The sequence below is a fragment of the Dipodomys merriami genome, unplaced genomic scaffold (assembly GCF_024711535.1).
Source record: "Dipodomys merriami isolate MVZ:Mamm:240054 unplaced genomic scaffold, mDipMer1.0.p SCAF_5, whole genome shotgun sequence".
Taxonomy (NCBI): Eukaryota; Metazoa; Chordata; class Mammalia; order Rodentia; family Heteromyidae; genus Dipodomys; species Dipodomys merriami.
In genome coordinates, this window is record NW_027206068.1 from 12810171 (window position 1) to 12825951 (window position 15781).

The window sequence follows — 15781 nt, forward strand, 5'->3', positions numbered from 1 at the left end:
ACAATATTGCCTATAAACTATAGTTTCCAGGAATTTACTCCAAATATGCTGGTGTTTACCACTGACCTCTTACCTCAAAGTAGTAGCATTCAGAGTGAGGCAATATTGTTACTGTACATAGAGTAAATTTGAGAACAGCACTCAATCACAAGAACCAGCGCTAATATTTAGGAACTCCTGTCCGGATCTCAGTGACAAAGACAATACTTTAAGCCATTTATCTACAGTACCTGTGTGTCAGTTGGCATAAGTGCCCACCCATGAGGTAAATCAGACTGGTTATAGCTGCAAAACTCAGAAGGTAAGATTTAGGACCTCTATTTTCCAATAAGTGACTCAATCCAAGTCTGAAGTGACTAAGTTTTATTCACATTTGAATTCCACTGTTGCCAGGGATGAAGTATCATCTTCTATTCCAAGAATGAAGTCTTCAGGTAATGTTTCAGGTGCTATCTGAGATAACTGATCATCATAAGAACGTAGGGTCCATAATTTCTCTAATTCATAGGTTTCTCTGGTTTCTGGGAGCATCAAATGAATCACCATGCTGCCTATTAGGGACAAACAAGAGTTATAGTGAAGAAACAATTCATATTTATTCTGTTTTCACAACTTCGATTTAGTATGAATCTGGGATACTGGAACAGTGGTTCCAAGATCAACATTACCTAGGAACTTTTTAGAAGGGCAAGTAATTGTGGACCCTGTCCCAGAAAACAAAACAGCTGCAGAAGTGATACATCCAGAGGTAAATTATGTCAACATGTATCACTGCTGACCCAAGTGAAAATGATCTGTTGGATTCCACTTGGGAGAATTCTCCATGGATATCACAAACAGTCCAAAAACAAACGTGGTCAGTACTACCAAGGTTTATTGTCTTAGCAGAAATAGTCTATCAAACAGCAGTGTTCTAAGGGACAAGAAATCTATAGGGACTACTTTCATACTGGTCAACATGCTGCAAGGTATTGCCAAGGCCACAAGATGAACTGATCCAAAATACTAATGTTCACAAAGCTGAAAAACTTCTAGTGTTGGTATCTACCCACAAGGGGCAAACATGTCCTGTTTCCTGGTAATTATAAAAGGCACCCTAATCTTAGGTTATTCTCATTATGCTCTGTACATATTTCAGCTGGTCCTCTGTTGCCAAATGGGTTCTAAGACTGAATGAACTACTTAAAAAAATCAGTCCTCTACTTCCAGAATAATTGTGTGTCATCTGCTGGTATCTATGAACCTGGAAGGACAACTCAGGATAAAATCTCAAACTGCTCATATTCTTAATATAGTGTTGGAAGATTACGGCCAAGCTTACATATATCCTCTATCCTCACACCATACTCCTTTTTCTACTACACTAAAGGATCTATCCCATCTGAACCATGATATTCATCCTGTTCAACCTTCTGGTCCCAGGTGGTTAGATACCAATATCAATGTGTTCCTCAGGAGTATATTTTCTAGAATATTTTGGTCAAGTAAAGCTTCCCTTTCACTTAAGACTAACCAAGAGTTATTAAATAAAATTCACCCACCAATTTTAAAGTAACTTACCAAAATCCACACAGAGCCAGTCATCAGTTTCCTTCCCTTCAATCTTAACATGAGGCTCACTTTTACATTTTAGATATTTGTACTGAAAAACAAAGCCAAACCATATGTGAAAAGGTGGAGGAAATCTCTGCTAGCAGGATCTAGTGGCATTTTTCTTAGTCTGAATTTGGAGACTAACTTGCTTAACATGTATGTATACCCTTCTACATTGGCTGATAGGACTAGCTTAGAGACAATTCTATCTTCTATATCACTTTCCCAAATGCCTCTGAGAGGTTAACCTATATCATCTTTTGTGCCGATCAAATTGCTCTTTACTCTTGGAGAAAGCACATGCCCCTTTCCTGTTCTAAGGTTAGGCCTTTTCAGTACTACTGATTTTATAGGCCTTAATAAATTTTAAAAGAATGTTTTCTGATCACAATGGAGCATGATCATTTCATACTAGAAATCAACAGCATGAAAACTGGAATATGTACAAATTAAACAGTGTACTATCTTAACCAGTGGGTCAAAGAAACTGCACAGAATATAAATATTTTGAGACAAATAATACATTGCTAGGTAGGAGATTTTGTAGATGTGATAGATTACAACAACCTGAGTTTACACAGTAAGGACCTAGAAAATGAAGCCATGCGTGGTAGCTCACTCATACAACTAAGGAAATGGAGATCAGGAAAATTTGGTTTGAATTTCTAGGCTTGAGGCCAGCCTAGGAAAAAGAACACCCCATCCCTCCAAATTCTACCAATAGAAAGCTGGGTGTAACAGGGAACACTTGTCATCCCAGCCAAGGCAAAAAGTAAGAACTTATCTTAAACAACCATATCCAAAAAACAACTGACTAGAGCTATGGCTCAAGCAGCATAGCACTTGCCTGGGAAGTTCAAGGCTTTGAGTATTTGACCAGTACCCTCACCCCTAAAATAGAAAACTCTATGCTATGAAACACTCAAAGATGGCAGGAGATAATTAGGATTCACAACAAAAATAGATAAATCCAAGATTTGGTTCTTCAGAGGTATAACAGAATTAATAAATCTTCAGGTAGACTCTTGGTCAATTAAAGGATCTACTAAAACCAGAAATAAAAAAGGGAACATTATTACCATGGTAAGAAAAATATAAAAGATTGTAAGTCCTATGAACAACTGTATACCCATAAACTAGATATCTAGATAGAACAAACTGCTAGAAATACAAAACCTACCAAGACTGAAACATGAAGTAATAAATATAATGTCCAAATAGATCTAGAACTAGGAAAGGGATTGAATCCCCCAACAAAGAAATGCCTTGGACAAGACAGATTCACTGATGAATTATACATTTTTTTAAATGAAAGAATAATCCTTGGAAATGTAACAATGAAATCTCCCATTGTATGTAACTAAATAAAAGCTAATAAACAGTCCTCAAAATATTAAGGAGGAAGGAATGTCTAATATTCTGACACAAAACCTAACAGATTACAAGATAATTAGTTTTATGTCCCCATTAAACACATGACACAGATGTCTTAAAGTATTAGCATACAAAATTCAACAGCACATTCAAAGGATTATGTAACATAAAATATGACTTCTAGAATACAGAGATGGTTTGAAATGAAAACCAGTCAATTTAATACACAACTTTAGTAGAATGGAAAAACACATGATCATGTGAGTTAGTACATGTGACAAAACTAAAATTAGTAAAAAAAAAACCCAAAAAACAAAAAAGCAAACACCTAGGAATGAAAGGGGGAGAAGGTACTCATAATAATCAATGCATATTGTATAAAAGTAGAAAAATTGGAGGGCATGGGTTGGGAGGAATAGGGGAGAATGATGAAAGGGGTGATACTGATCAAGATGCATTGTACTTAAAAATTGACATCTTGAGAGCCGGGCGCTGGTGGCTCACGCCTGTAATCCTAGCTACTCAGGAGGCTGAGATCTGAGGATCGCGGTTCAAAGCCAGCCCGGGCAGGAGAGACCGTGAGACTCCTATCTCCGATAAAAAACCACCAGAAAACCGGAAGTGGCGCTGTAGCTCAAGTGGTAGAGCGCTCTCCTTGAGCTGAAGAGCTGAGGGACAGCGCTCAGGCCCAGAGTTCAAGCCCCATGACCGACCAAAAAAAAAAAATAAATAAAAAAAAATTGACATCTTGAATGGTAACCCCTTTGTACAATTAAATAAAAATATAATTTTTTAAAAGACCATCTCAATGTAAAAAGGCCATATATGTAAAACACATACATACTCAATAGCTTAAAAAAAGTGAAAGCTTTTCATCTTCAGAATAAGTCACAAAGGTGCCTGGCTTTTGATACTTCTATGCAACAATAAATTGGAATTTCTACACAGCATTTTCACAAAAAGAAAAAGCATAGAAAAGAGTAAAATGATTTCTGTAGACTTGATGTCATGCAGAGAACACTTAAAGATGCCACCAACCAGTGCCGCCCCCCCCCCCCCCAACAGAACTAAAAATCAACTACCCAGAAATCAGCTTCACTTCTTCTATTCATTAGGCAATCTGAAATGGAAACACTTAGCAATAAACCTAGCAAAGGAGAAAAAAAGGACTTGCATACTTGAAATCAAACATTGCCAAAAGAACAATACCAATAAATGAAAAAATAGCCTATGTTTGTAGATTGAAAGTATATCTTTTCATTTGCATCCCACAGCTCAAACTCCCTTCCTGAGCTCCTTTTTGCTAATAGCGCTCTAACCACTTGAGCCAGTCACTTCCATTTTTTCCTGGGATTAATTGGAAATAGGAGTCTCACATGCAGAAAAGCCCATGGCTGCTATGAATTGAGATCCTCAAGATCTCAGCCTGTAGAGTAGCCAGGATTACAGGTGTGAGTTACCAGCACCCAGCTTGAAAGACAGTATTTTTTTCAATGTCAATACTACTCAAAACATTCAACACAATCCTTATCAAAATCCAATGTTTTCAAAAGAAAAAGAAAAATCCATTCTAAGTCTAGACAGATTCTCAAGTGAACTTTAACAGTTATAAACAATTCTGAAAAAGGAAATTAAAGATCTCTAATTCCCTGATTTAAAAACTTAATACTGGGATTGGGCGCTGTTTGCTTAGCATGCTTGAGGCCCTGGGTTTCAGCTCCCAGCACCAAAACAAAAGACTTGGTGTAAAGCTAAAATAATCAAAACACTGGTATTTACATACAGTCAGACCTACAGACCAATGGAAGATTTTAGGAATAAACTTTCGTCCATATGACCAAATGATATTCAGCAAGGCTGCTAGGGAAAATCAAGTCTTCAATAAACAGTGCTGAGGAACCTGGATGTTTATATAGAAAAGCTTCTATCTTAAAAAACCTTAAAATATGGACCCCTCTGTATACCTTCACCTTTATAAGAACAATAAAAATTGTTTACAAATGTGGAGTGGGAGGCATGGCTTGGCTGTTAAGTACCAGCCAATGAGTGAAAGCATCAGATACCAACTTTGTGTACAGATGGAGGTAGGGGGACTTAAAATGGATGAAATACCTAAGACCTAAAGTATCAAACTAGGAAGAAAACAAAGCTTCACGATGTGGATTTGGCAATGATTTCTTGGATATATCAAAGGCACAGACAACAAAAGAAAAAAATAGTGAACTGGACTCATCAAAATTGAATACTTTTGGAGCTAAGAAAGGGGATGAAGCTCAGTACTAAATCACTTGCCTGGCATGTCTGAGGACATGGGTTTGATTCCCAGCAAAACACACAATACCACTTTACACATCAAATGACAATGGTAACAAAATAGGCCATCTATAGAATGGCAAGAAATACTTATAAATTACATACTGGATAAGGAATTAACACCCAGAAAATAGAAGAACTCTTACAACCAAAAAATGGTTTTTAAATCAAGACTGATTTAAAGTGGACCAACAGAGTAGACTGCTGGTGGCTCAAACCTGTAATTCTAAATACTCCGGAGGCTGAGATCTGAGAATGGTGTTTTAAAGCCAACCCATGTAGGTCCATGAGACTCCAATTAACCACCAAAAGAATCTGAAAGTTGCTATGTGGCTCAAGTGGTAGAGTGCTTGCCTTGCATGCATGAAGCCCTGAGTTCCATTCCACAGTACCACATGAACAGAAAAAGCCAGAAGTGGCACTGTGGCTCAAGTGGTAGAGCGCTAGCCTTGAGCTGAAGGGCTGAGGGACAGTGCCCAGACCCAGAGTTCAGGCCCCACAATCACCACCACTACCAACAAAAAACACCACCACCAGCAAAAAAACTCAGGGACAGGGACCAGGCCCTGAATTCAAGTCCCAGGACTGGCACAAAACAACAACAAAATAAGGCCAGGTGCCAGTAGATCAAGCTTGTAATCCCAGCTACTCGGGGCTGAGATCCAAGGATCATGGTTCAAAGCCATTCAGCACAGGAAGGTCAGGAGACTACTGTCAGCTTCAATTAACCACCAAAAAGCCAGAAGTAGAGCTGTGGCTTAAGTAGCAGTGTTAACCTTGAGCATGACCCTGAGTTCAAGCTGTAAGACTGGGGAGTGGGGGAGGAAAATGGGCAAATGTCTATTTCTATTTTGCAAAAATATGTAAATGGAAAATCATTATGAAAATATGACATCACTAATTATTACAGGAATCCAAATCAAAACCACAGTGAAATAGGGATGCTGCTGAATGGCACAGTACCTACCTAGCATGAAAGGGGGACCTAGGTTCTATCCCCAGCAGTTGAGGATGGAAAAATGGCACCAGAGTATGAAGAATATGTTTTGGTTAGAATGTGGAGTAATTAGAAACCTTGTTAGAATGTAAACTGGTATAGGAATTATGGAAGAGAACATAGTAGAGTCTCTAAAAGTTAACAGAATGACCAGCAGTTCCACATCTGGATATATATCTAGAATTAAAAGCAAGTTTACTGCACTATTCATAACAGCCAAAGTTGGAAGCAACCCAAGCGGCTATCAATGGATGAATGGCTAAAACAATGACCTACATACATTTGGTAGAATATTACTCTACCTTAAAAAAGAAAAGGGCACCAGGCACTAGTGGTTCAAGTCTGTATCCTAGCTAATCAGGAAGCTGAGATTTGAGGATCATAGTTCAAAGTCAATCCAGACAGAAAAGTCCAATAAGACTCTATCTCCAATTAATCACTAAAAAGCCAGAAGAGCAGGTATGGCTTAACTGGTAGAGTGCCAGCTTTGAGTAAAAAACCCAAGTGAGAGCAAAAGGCTCTGAGGTCAAGCCCTAGGACTGGCACAACAGAAAGTAGCTGAGGGTGTTTCTCAGTGGTGTTTGTCTAGTAATGTACAAACCCCTGGGCTAGATCCCAGCAAAAACACCCCCTAGTACATTCTATGTAGAGGACCCTTAAAGACATGATCTGAGTACTCACTAAAGGACAAACACTGTGTGATTCTACCTATGTGAGATACTAATAGTCAACTTCATAGGCAACAAAGCATGGTAGCTGCATGTGGAAGAGGAAATGGAGACTTATTGTTTGGAATTATAGTTATTTAATCAGTACAGAATTTCAGTTTTGCAAGGTAAAGTCCTCAGTACTAATGATTGCAATGTAAACTGTAAACAAAAAAATAATTACCAGCCAAGCACCAGTAGCTCATGCCTATAATCCTAGCTACTCAGGAGACAGAGATCTGAGGATCATAGTTCAAAGCAAGCCCCGGCAGGAAAATTTGTGAGATTCTTACCTAAAATTAATGGGAAATGGGAAGTAGAGCTGTGGCTCAAAGTGGTAGAGCACTAGCCTTGAGCAAAAACAGTTCAGAAACAGCATCTGGGCCTTTACTTCAAGCCCCAACACCAGCACAAAAACCAACAAGAAACAGTTATAGGCTCTGTATTATACATATTCTACCACAAACTTTTTTAAATCTTACATTTCTCTCCATTCTAATTACTTTGTAAAAGTAAGTTCTAGTCCCTTAATTTTCCTCTTAGAGAATCTTCTCTGAAAAACATCTCATTCTTTTTATATCCCCAAGTCCAACTGTCATTACTTAGTCTTCATATTATTCCATGACACTGTATCTGATAGAAACCCTGGCTTACAACTCTTCCCCATACTCTTCTGGTTCTCTTCTCTCTCCACTTTTTAGGATCTTTCTGTTCTATCACACTATACCAGGCCTATTTTTAGACCCCCCTTCTTATTTTATAACCCTTTTCTAAGAAATTCCAGCTATTCTTCTGATCTTGCCTTCGGCCAATTTTCAACAATGCCAGAAAATTCTATTATCCTATAGAATGGTGGCAGAATCAGCTAGATGCTGCCAAGTGGTTTCAAGACACAGTCCAATTGGAAAATGTGCCCGCCTTCCTTTCCTCACTTGATAAGATTTATGAGTTCATAGAGCAAGGACTACATCATTTTTACTTTCCCAATACTAAGCATAATGTTGGGAGACACCAGACATACTCAGATATTCAAATTAAACCTTAGACAAGCACTGTCCAGATTATTTTGTATATTGTAAATGTTTTGTAGATTTCTAGTATAGTAGCAAATTTTGAAGTGTAACCAGTGCAACTGAGTACTAGAACAAATAGAATTTGTGAGTTTAACTTACAACTAAATAATCTTTTATGGTTAATGGCCACCATATTTTAGTATTATTCTAGAAATCTTTCTGACTTATACAGTTTTCTAGCTTGCTCTTTTTTTTTTGTGATTGTGGTTACAAAAGACAGAAAATAATTTTACTAGAAAGAGTTGAATACATCCTAGATTTTTCCCTACCAAAAAACATACAATGAACTCTTGCAGACTTCCTGTGTAACTTAAGTTACATAATAAGTGTTGCTCCTCCATTTGATCCACTGACACTATTCCCCTGAGCTAATGGTTCAAAAGAGAAAAGAAAGCATCCTACCATTTTCACAATGTAGTAGGCCATAGCATGTATGTGCCGGGTGGAAGTTCCACTACCAATTACAAAGTAATCAGTATACTGCATTTCTGGAGGAACCTTGATCACACAAATATCTCTTGCATTTTCTTGCCTCAGAAGTGAAACCAGCATATCGATGTCAAACTTGAGACCAGTATGATCTGAAATGCATAAATGTTTGTCAGCCAAGTAGAAGACAGACATGTGTGATCCAGAGAAGCAGGCAGAGATATAGATGTGTCCCAGAGAAAGTAAAACTGCTTCTCCTTCAGATGATCCAAAATATTTTCAAGACAGCAGAGTCCAGGCCTCCTGAAAGTTAAACCTGAGAAACAGTTTCATGTGTTCCCGTTCAGCTTTTACAGCCAGAATATTTGGTTATCCAGAGCCACTCTGCATCATTTGCTAGTACCACCAGTAAGTAGAACGAACCACAGATTACTGGCAAATGACTTTCTATTCACTGTTACTGAAATGTGCAATACACTTCAAACTCAGAAATGCTTTACAAAGAACAAAAGGGAGTAGCACAATGTGGGGAGGGGGTGACATCCTGGGTCTATTAAATTGAATCCCACTCATAAAAGGTTACAGAACTAGAAATGTGAGCTGGAAGGGCTCAAATAGTATCTATTTCACAGTCTTCCACTGAGATAAACTCAGCAGCCTAAGATTTTTAAAAAAATCTAAAATTCATTTAATTCTCATTTTTCAACCATCAAATTTTCCTTACAAAGCAATCCAGATTATTAACTGTTATCTATGAAAATATTTTTTTTCATGCAGCGATTTAGATAGTTTCTTCTTCAGTTTGGAGTAGAAGTCTGTAAATGTATAGCTCTCTTACTAGACTAGAACTGCCTCCAAAGAACCAAACAGCTAATAAATCCATTGCATCACCTGGTAATAGTGGCTCATTCCTGTGATCCTAGCTGCACAGGAGGCTTGAGATCTGAGAAGCTAGCCTAGACAGACAAATCCGCGAGTCTCTCATCTCAAATTACCAGCAAAAAGCCAAAAGTGGGGTTATGACTCAAGTGGTAGTGCGCCAGCAATGAGCGGGACAAAGCTAAGCGAAGGGCGAGAGTCAGAGTTCAAGCACAGATACCACACGCATACGCATGCACACACCTTTATCATTATACATCGTAAAAACGTGTACAATAACTAGATGTTCTTAACCCGGACCCATTTCGGTTCACACACATCCCTTGGCCCAAGCTTCTAGCTCCTCCTCAGAACCCTCAGGCCCAACACATCCCTTCGCAGGAGCCGAGGCGGAGCGAGCCGCGGGTGGACAGCGAGGCTGGGCCGCCAGGGCTCCGAGGTGACCTTCCACGACGGCCGGCGTCATCTCCCTCCTCCCCCCCCCTTCCTTCACTAAGAAACAGGAAGGCTGGCGGCGGAAGCCTTTCAAACAGGTCCCTTCCAGCTCTGAGACTCTGACAGGCACGGAAGGGAACTCGGACCGCCGCGGTCGGCGCCGGGACCCCGGAGCCTCCACGCCCGTACCTGCAGCGCCCAGCTCCGCGCGCCCCTCGCCGGCCGCCCGCTCCTCCAACTCAGGCCCATGGTGTAGGCCGCGCACGGGGTACTGACTCAGACCCGCCCAGCAGGGCGCCGCTCCTACAGGAAACCGTTCCTCAGGCAACAGCTGAAACCGGGACCCCAAAGACACGGCGGGCCGCGCTCCCGCAGAGACAGCCCCGCGCCCCAGGAGCAGCAAAGCGCGGCGCGCCACAGAACCGCCAAGCCCCACCATAGCGGTCGCGGCGCACGACGTCACGGGGCGGGGCCTCGCGAACAGCCCAAACAGTACGTCTGCGGTGGGCGGGGCCAGGATCCGGAGGCGGGGCCGTGGGCGGTGTCCAGAAACAAAAGTGTTCCCAACTTCCCCGCCCGGTTCAGCACGCTGATTCCAAACCCTGTGAATCTCCCCAGTCGTAGTAGTTTCTAGAACTGCACATAAAGTTCTTTTACTTTCATAGTTTCTGATTTGATTGATATGGCCAAAGTTGTCTCTGGGTGAAGTGATCCCCTTGTCTAATAATCTGCAGGCAAAATGGCATATTTCATTCTCAAGAAAAACAATTTCTCATCTATGAGTTCAGAGACAAGAGTTGTCGGGTCTCCATCCTTAATGTTAGTTACCAAAACCCATTTGAAGCTAGGTGCCGGTGGCCCAAGCCTGGTATACTAGCTACGCAGGAGGCTGAGATCTGAGGATCATTTTTTCCGGAGCCAACCTGGGGATGGAAATTGGTGAGACTTTAATCTCTAATTAACCACCAAAAAGCTGGAAGTGGGGCTGTGTCTTTGTGGTAGAGCACCAACTGGAGTGAAAAAGCCAAGGGACAGTGCCCAGACCCTGAGTTCAAACCCCAGCACTTGCACTTGCATATACACGCATGCAATTTAAAGCAGCTTCACACACACACACACACACACACACACACACACACACCTGGAGTCCCCAGAGCTTGCTCACAGTCTCTATAGGGCCCCAAGATCAGTAGGAACAGCATCTTTCTTATGGTGTTAAAAGGAAGGCAACAGACGGAAGCTTGGAGACACATAAGCTTTGAGACTTATAGAAGCACTGTTAAAGCAAAGCCCCTCCCCTGCTGTTGGGTTGGCAGTGGAGGGGACTTGCTTCCTTGGCTGTCTCTCAGGAGCTTAAGGGCTGCAGGTGCTATACGCATGCTCTGAGCTAGCCACCAACAGTCCTGGTGAGCCTAAGCAGAAGCAAGACCTTTCAGGCGGAGGGTGATGATTTCTGGGAAAAGCCAAGAAGTCAGGGCTCTCGTTCATTTTGAGTGAAATAGCTTAAATTGTATCCCGATTGGCTAGCTCAGATTGCACACAGAAAACAAAAAGATGGTCAATAATTCATTCTTTAAAGAATTATGAAACATTCCCAATAGAACAGAAAAAAGAAACTACTTAGATTCAGCAAATGTTTGTTTTGCTATATTTGTTTCAACTCCTCCCCCTCCCCAAAGAAAACGTTACAGATTCAGCTGAAGCTCCTCCCACTCTGGCTCACCATGCCCACTGTTAACCGCAGCCCACTGTTTCCTGGGAACCATGCACACTGGCTTGAAATTTGTATGTATTCATGAACCATTTATGATAGTTCTAATTTTTACTTAAACTTTACCATACTGTACAAGTGACTTATTGCTGTTATACCTTCGTTCTTTTTGTTTACATTTTCCTAATTACTGTGGTTGAACTGTCTTTCTGTTTTTGTTTTTATTTTTTCCAATGTTGGGGATTCAACTCAGGACCTTGTGCATACTAGGCAATGATCTATGATTGAATTACAGCCTAATCCTTCTCCCCATAGAAACATTTTCTTTTGTTTGTTTGTTAGTCCTGGGGCTTGAACTCAGGGCTTGGGCACTGTCCCTGAGCTTCTTTTGCTCAAGGCTAGCACTCTACCACTTGAGCCATGGTGCCACTTCCAGCTTTTTCTGTTTATGTGGTACTGAGGAATCAAACCCAGGGCTTCATGCATGCTAGGCAATCACTCTACCACTAAGCCACATTCCCAGCCCCAAACATATTTTATATGTCTATTTGAGTTCTTTTTTTGAGTTCTCTGTTAACTGACCTTTTGCATTTAAAAAAATTCTTTTTAGAAGTTCTTGTGTGTGGGGTGGGGGGGGAGAAAGAGAGAACTGGGGTGTACTGGAGCTTGAACTTAGGATCTCAAACTGTCTCTTAGCTTTTGGCTCACCGCTGAAGGCTGATGCTCTACCACTTGAGGCATAGCTTCACTTCGAGCTTTTCGGTAGTTAATTAGAGAAAGAAGACTTATGGACTTTTGCTGTTCAGGTTAGCTTCAAACCCTAATTCTCCGATCTGAGCCTTCTGAGTAACTAAGATTTGAGGTGTGAGCCTCCAGTATCTGGCTTGAAAGCAGTAGTTTTTAAAAGGTAGCCAAGAAGATAGGGAGATTCTGAAGAAATCTAAAATGGAAAATTGTTCAAGGCCTCTAATCCTTATGTAAGTGGGGAGGTAGGAGGAAGAGATTTCAAGGTCTCAGAAAACAACATCTACAACACTACTATACTTTAAACTAACCAACTCACAGCTGACCTCAGCCTTAGGGTTAGACTTCAGGCTGGACCTGGGGACAGGAATTTCTCACAAGCAGTCTTAGTCAGACTCTAACTCCAAAGGCTAAGGCTGACACTTTCACCGCAGACACAACCCACTTTCAGTCCATAATTGGGGTTCTCGGAATGACACTTGTTTTCCTAATTCACTGAAGAATATTGAACAGGGGCTGGGAAGGTGGCTCCGTGGTAGAGCTTGCCTTGAGCTGAAGAGCTAAGGGACAGCACCCAGGCCCAGAGTTCAGGTCCCACAGCTGACAAAAAAAAAGAAAAGAAAAGAAAAAAAAAGAATATTGAACAAAGTTTAGAACACAGATTGGCAAATTCTCTTTGTAAAAGACCCAAGAATAAGTATTTTTAGGCAGTATAGGCCATGTGGTTTCTGTCACAGCTACTCAACTCTGTTGTTAAGCAGTATCTACAATATGCAAATGAAGAGGTGATGGTGTGGTGGTGCAAGCTTGTAGTTCCAGCACTGGGTAGATGAGGCCGGAAGATATCTTGAGCCAAGGCCAGCCTGGACTACATAGTGAGATCCAGTCTAAACAAAAAGAAAAGAGAAGAAGAAAAAGAAAAAGAAAAGAAAAGGAAGGAAGGAAAGAAGGAAAACTGATGATTGAGCTCCAATAACACTTAAAATGAGACAGGTGCCAGTGGTTCACATGTAGAATCCTCGCTACTCAGGAGGCTGGGATCTGACTTGGAACTCAATCCTCCTGGCATCTCCATTACGAAGGTAAATGTACCACCCTCCCTTGTCTGCCCATCAGTGAATCAGAACCCAGAGACCTGAGAAGGAGTGCATGCAATTTATTTCCTCTTCTAGCCTTCATTTTCTAGATGAAGAGGCCCCAGGACAGAGAAGGGAATAAATTGTTTCCAGCTACCCAGTGCTTATCAACATGATGCCAGTTGGAGCCCTACCTAACTTCCTGCACTCAATTCCAAACAACATTTGAAAACTGCCTCCACAAAAATCCTTCTGCCACAGGCTCATCAAGATTCATCTCTTGGGCTGGGAAGGTGGCTCAGTGGTGGAGTGCTTGCCTTGCATGCATGAGGCCCTGGGTTCAATTCCTCAGTACCACATAAACAGAAAAAGCTGGAAGTGGCGCTGTAGCTCAAGTGGTAGAGTGCTAGCCTTGAGCTGAAGAGCTGAGGGACAGTGCCACAACTGAGACACACACACACACACACACACACACACACACACACACACACACACACACACACACAACCAACAAGACCTTATCCATCAGAGGTCAAGTTCATAAAAGTGAATTAAATATTTGAAAGAATTTCCCTTGCGGAAATTCTGGTGTATATCCTCCTCACACAGAGCTACCGAGGGAAGTGTTTTCCTAGGTTCTACTGCCTAAGTGCTCAGAGCTAGCTACACCAATGGTCTAAGATGGCCTGCTACCATTTAGGCTGGCAGCAGAGCCATCATCTAAACAGAAAAAACGGCCAGAATTGGCACTGTGGCTTAAATGGTAGTGTGCTAGCATTGAGCTGAAGAGCTGAGGGACAGCGCCCAGGCCCAGAGTTCAGGTCCCACAACTGGCAAAAAAAAGAAAAAAGATTCATCTCTTTTCACCCTAGAGAAGTTTAATAAACACCTTAAAATTAAGAACTCATATAGCTTGATTTTTGATACTTTATCATTAAAACTAACTACAGTTGAAATGAACTGTGCAATTACATCATAACTTTGAGACATTTTGATTAGTGAGTTGATATGGTATTTGTAGGAAAGCCATACATAGAATGAAAATTAGTTTAATATAGAAATACCATCAAGGCACCCAAGCTCCAAAGCATTTATAGAAGAGCTCCAAAGGAAAACTAGTGTGTGTGTGTGTGTGTGTGTGTGTGTGTGTGTGTGTGTGTGTGTGTGTGTGTGTGTGTGTGTGTGTGCGCCAGTCCTGGGGCTTGAACTTAGCGCCTAAGTACTGTCCCTGAGTTTTTGTGCTCAAGGCTAGCTCTCTACACCTTGAACTATAGCTCCACTTCTAATTTTTTTTTTTGCTGGTTAGAGATAAGAACTCAAGGACTTTCCTGCCTGACCTGTCCTCAAACCACCTCCTAAGCAACTAGGATTACAGGTGTGAGCCACCAGCTCCAAAGCAAAAAAAAAAAAAAATGTTTTTTGTCAGTCATGTGGCTTGAACTCTGGGCCTGGGCGCTGTCCCTCAGCTCTTCAGCTCAAGGCTAGTGCTCTACCACTTGAGCCATAGCTCCACTTCTGGCATTTTCTGCTTATGTGGTGCTGAGGAATTGAACCCAGGGCCTCATGCATGCAAGACAAGCACTCTACCACTGAGCCACCTTCCCAGTCCCAAGGCCATTTTTTATTCCAGAAACTTGGTGACAAAGGGAGGGGCTGTTCAGGTATAAGTAGAGTAAGAGTTGCTCTGAGATGAAGCATAGGTCAACAAGGCTGGCTCCAATGTGGCAGGACTGAGGTCAGCTCTGTCATTCTACTGTCCTCTCCCCCCATCAGGATGACAGTCTGCCTTTTCTTCACCTGTTACTGGTTTTGGATTTACTACTCATTCTGGGTATATAATGAATGCATTCAATGTGTTGTTCTTGGAAACCCATAGTTATGAATGGGTCACATGTGTTTAAAATGCAGACATTTATAAAGGTCCCAGGAGTAAGAAATTCCCAGAAGAATGTATTACCTACACATTCAATTTTCTTTGGAAGTTCTATTTCTCAGCAAGCATTAATCAAATCATCCACTATCTTTTAAGTTCACTTTCTTATTTCACAGTTGAAGTTAAATGAGTCATTGCGAGGGTCCGTTGTTCAATATAAATCTAAAGAACTCACCATTTTGGCCCTGTATCCTGCATTTTTTAGATGGAAATCTAGGAAGGTTTGATGAGGATTTCCATCTGTTGCTTCCTTGGTGACTGTTTATTTGTTGCTCTCTCCTGCCCCCTGTTGATGTAAGAAGGGAAGAGCTGATCATAAAACCAATAATGCTAAAATTTGGATCCTTTGGAGCCACATTCTCAGAGTCATCTAGGAACTCGTTAGAAATCCTAATTATGGAAACTCGTGGTACAATACTTAATTAGAAACTTTAGTGGTGGGGCTTAGCAATATGTGTCTTAACATCTCCAGGTGATCCTGCTGTAACTTGAACTGACTTTTCTGCTTCAGGTACTA

The 15781-nt window shown here is 41.3% G+C and overlaps 1 protein-coding gene across 1 annotated transcript; it reads right to left on the reverse strand.

Annotated features, from left to right (window-relative positions):
- Positions 1–348: 348 nt before the first annotated feature.
- Malsu1 (mitochondrial assembly of ribosomal large subunit 1) lies at positions 349–10253 on the reverse strand. Its single transcript, XM_069996094.1, has 4 exons — positions 9990–10253; positions 8460–8638; positions 1561–1642; positions 349–551 (listed from the first exon to the last, which is right to left on the reverse strand). Exons 1-4 carry the CDS (start codon positions 10237–10239, stop codon positions 364–366), a joined length of 699 nt encoding a protein of 232 aa, XP_069852195.1. The 5' UTR covers positions 10240–10253; the 3' UTR covers positions 349–363.
- Between the last annotated feature and the right edge of the window lie 5528 nt (positions 10254–15781).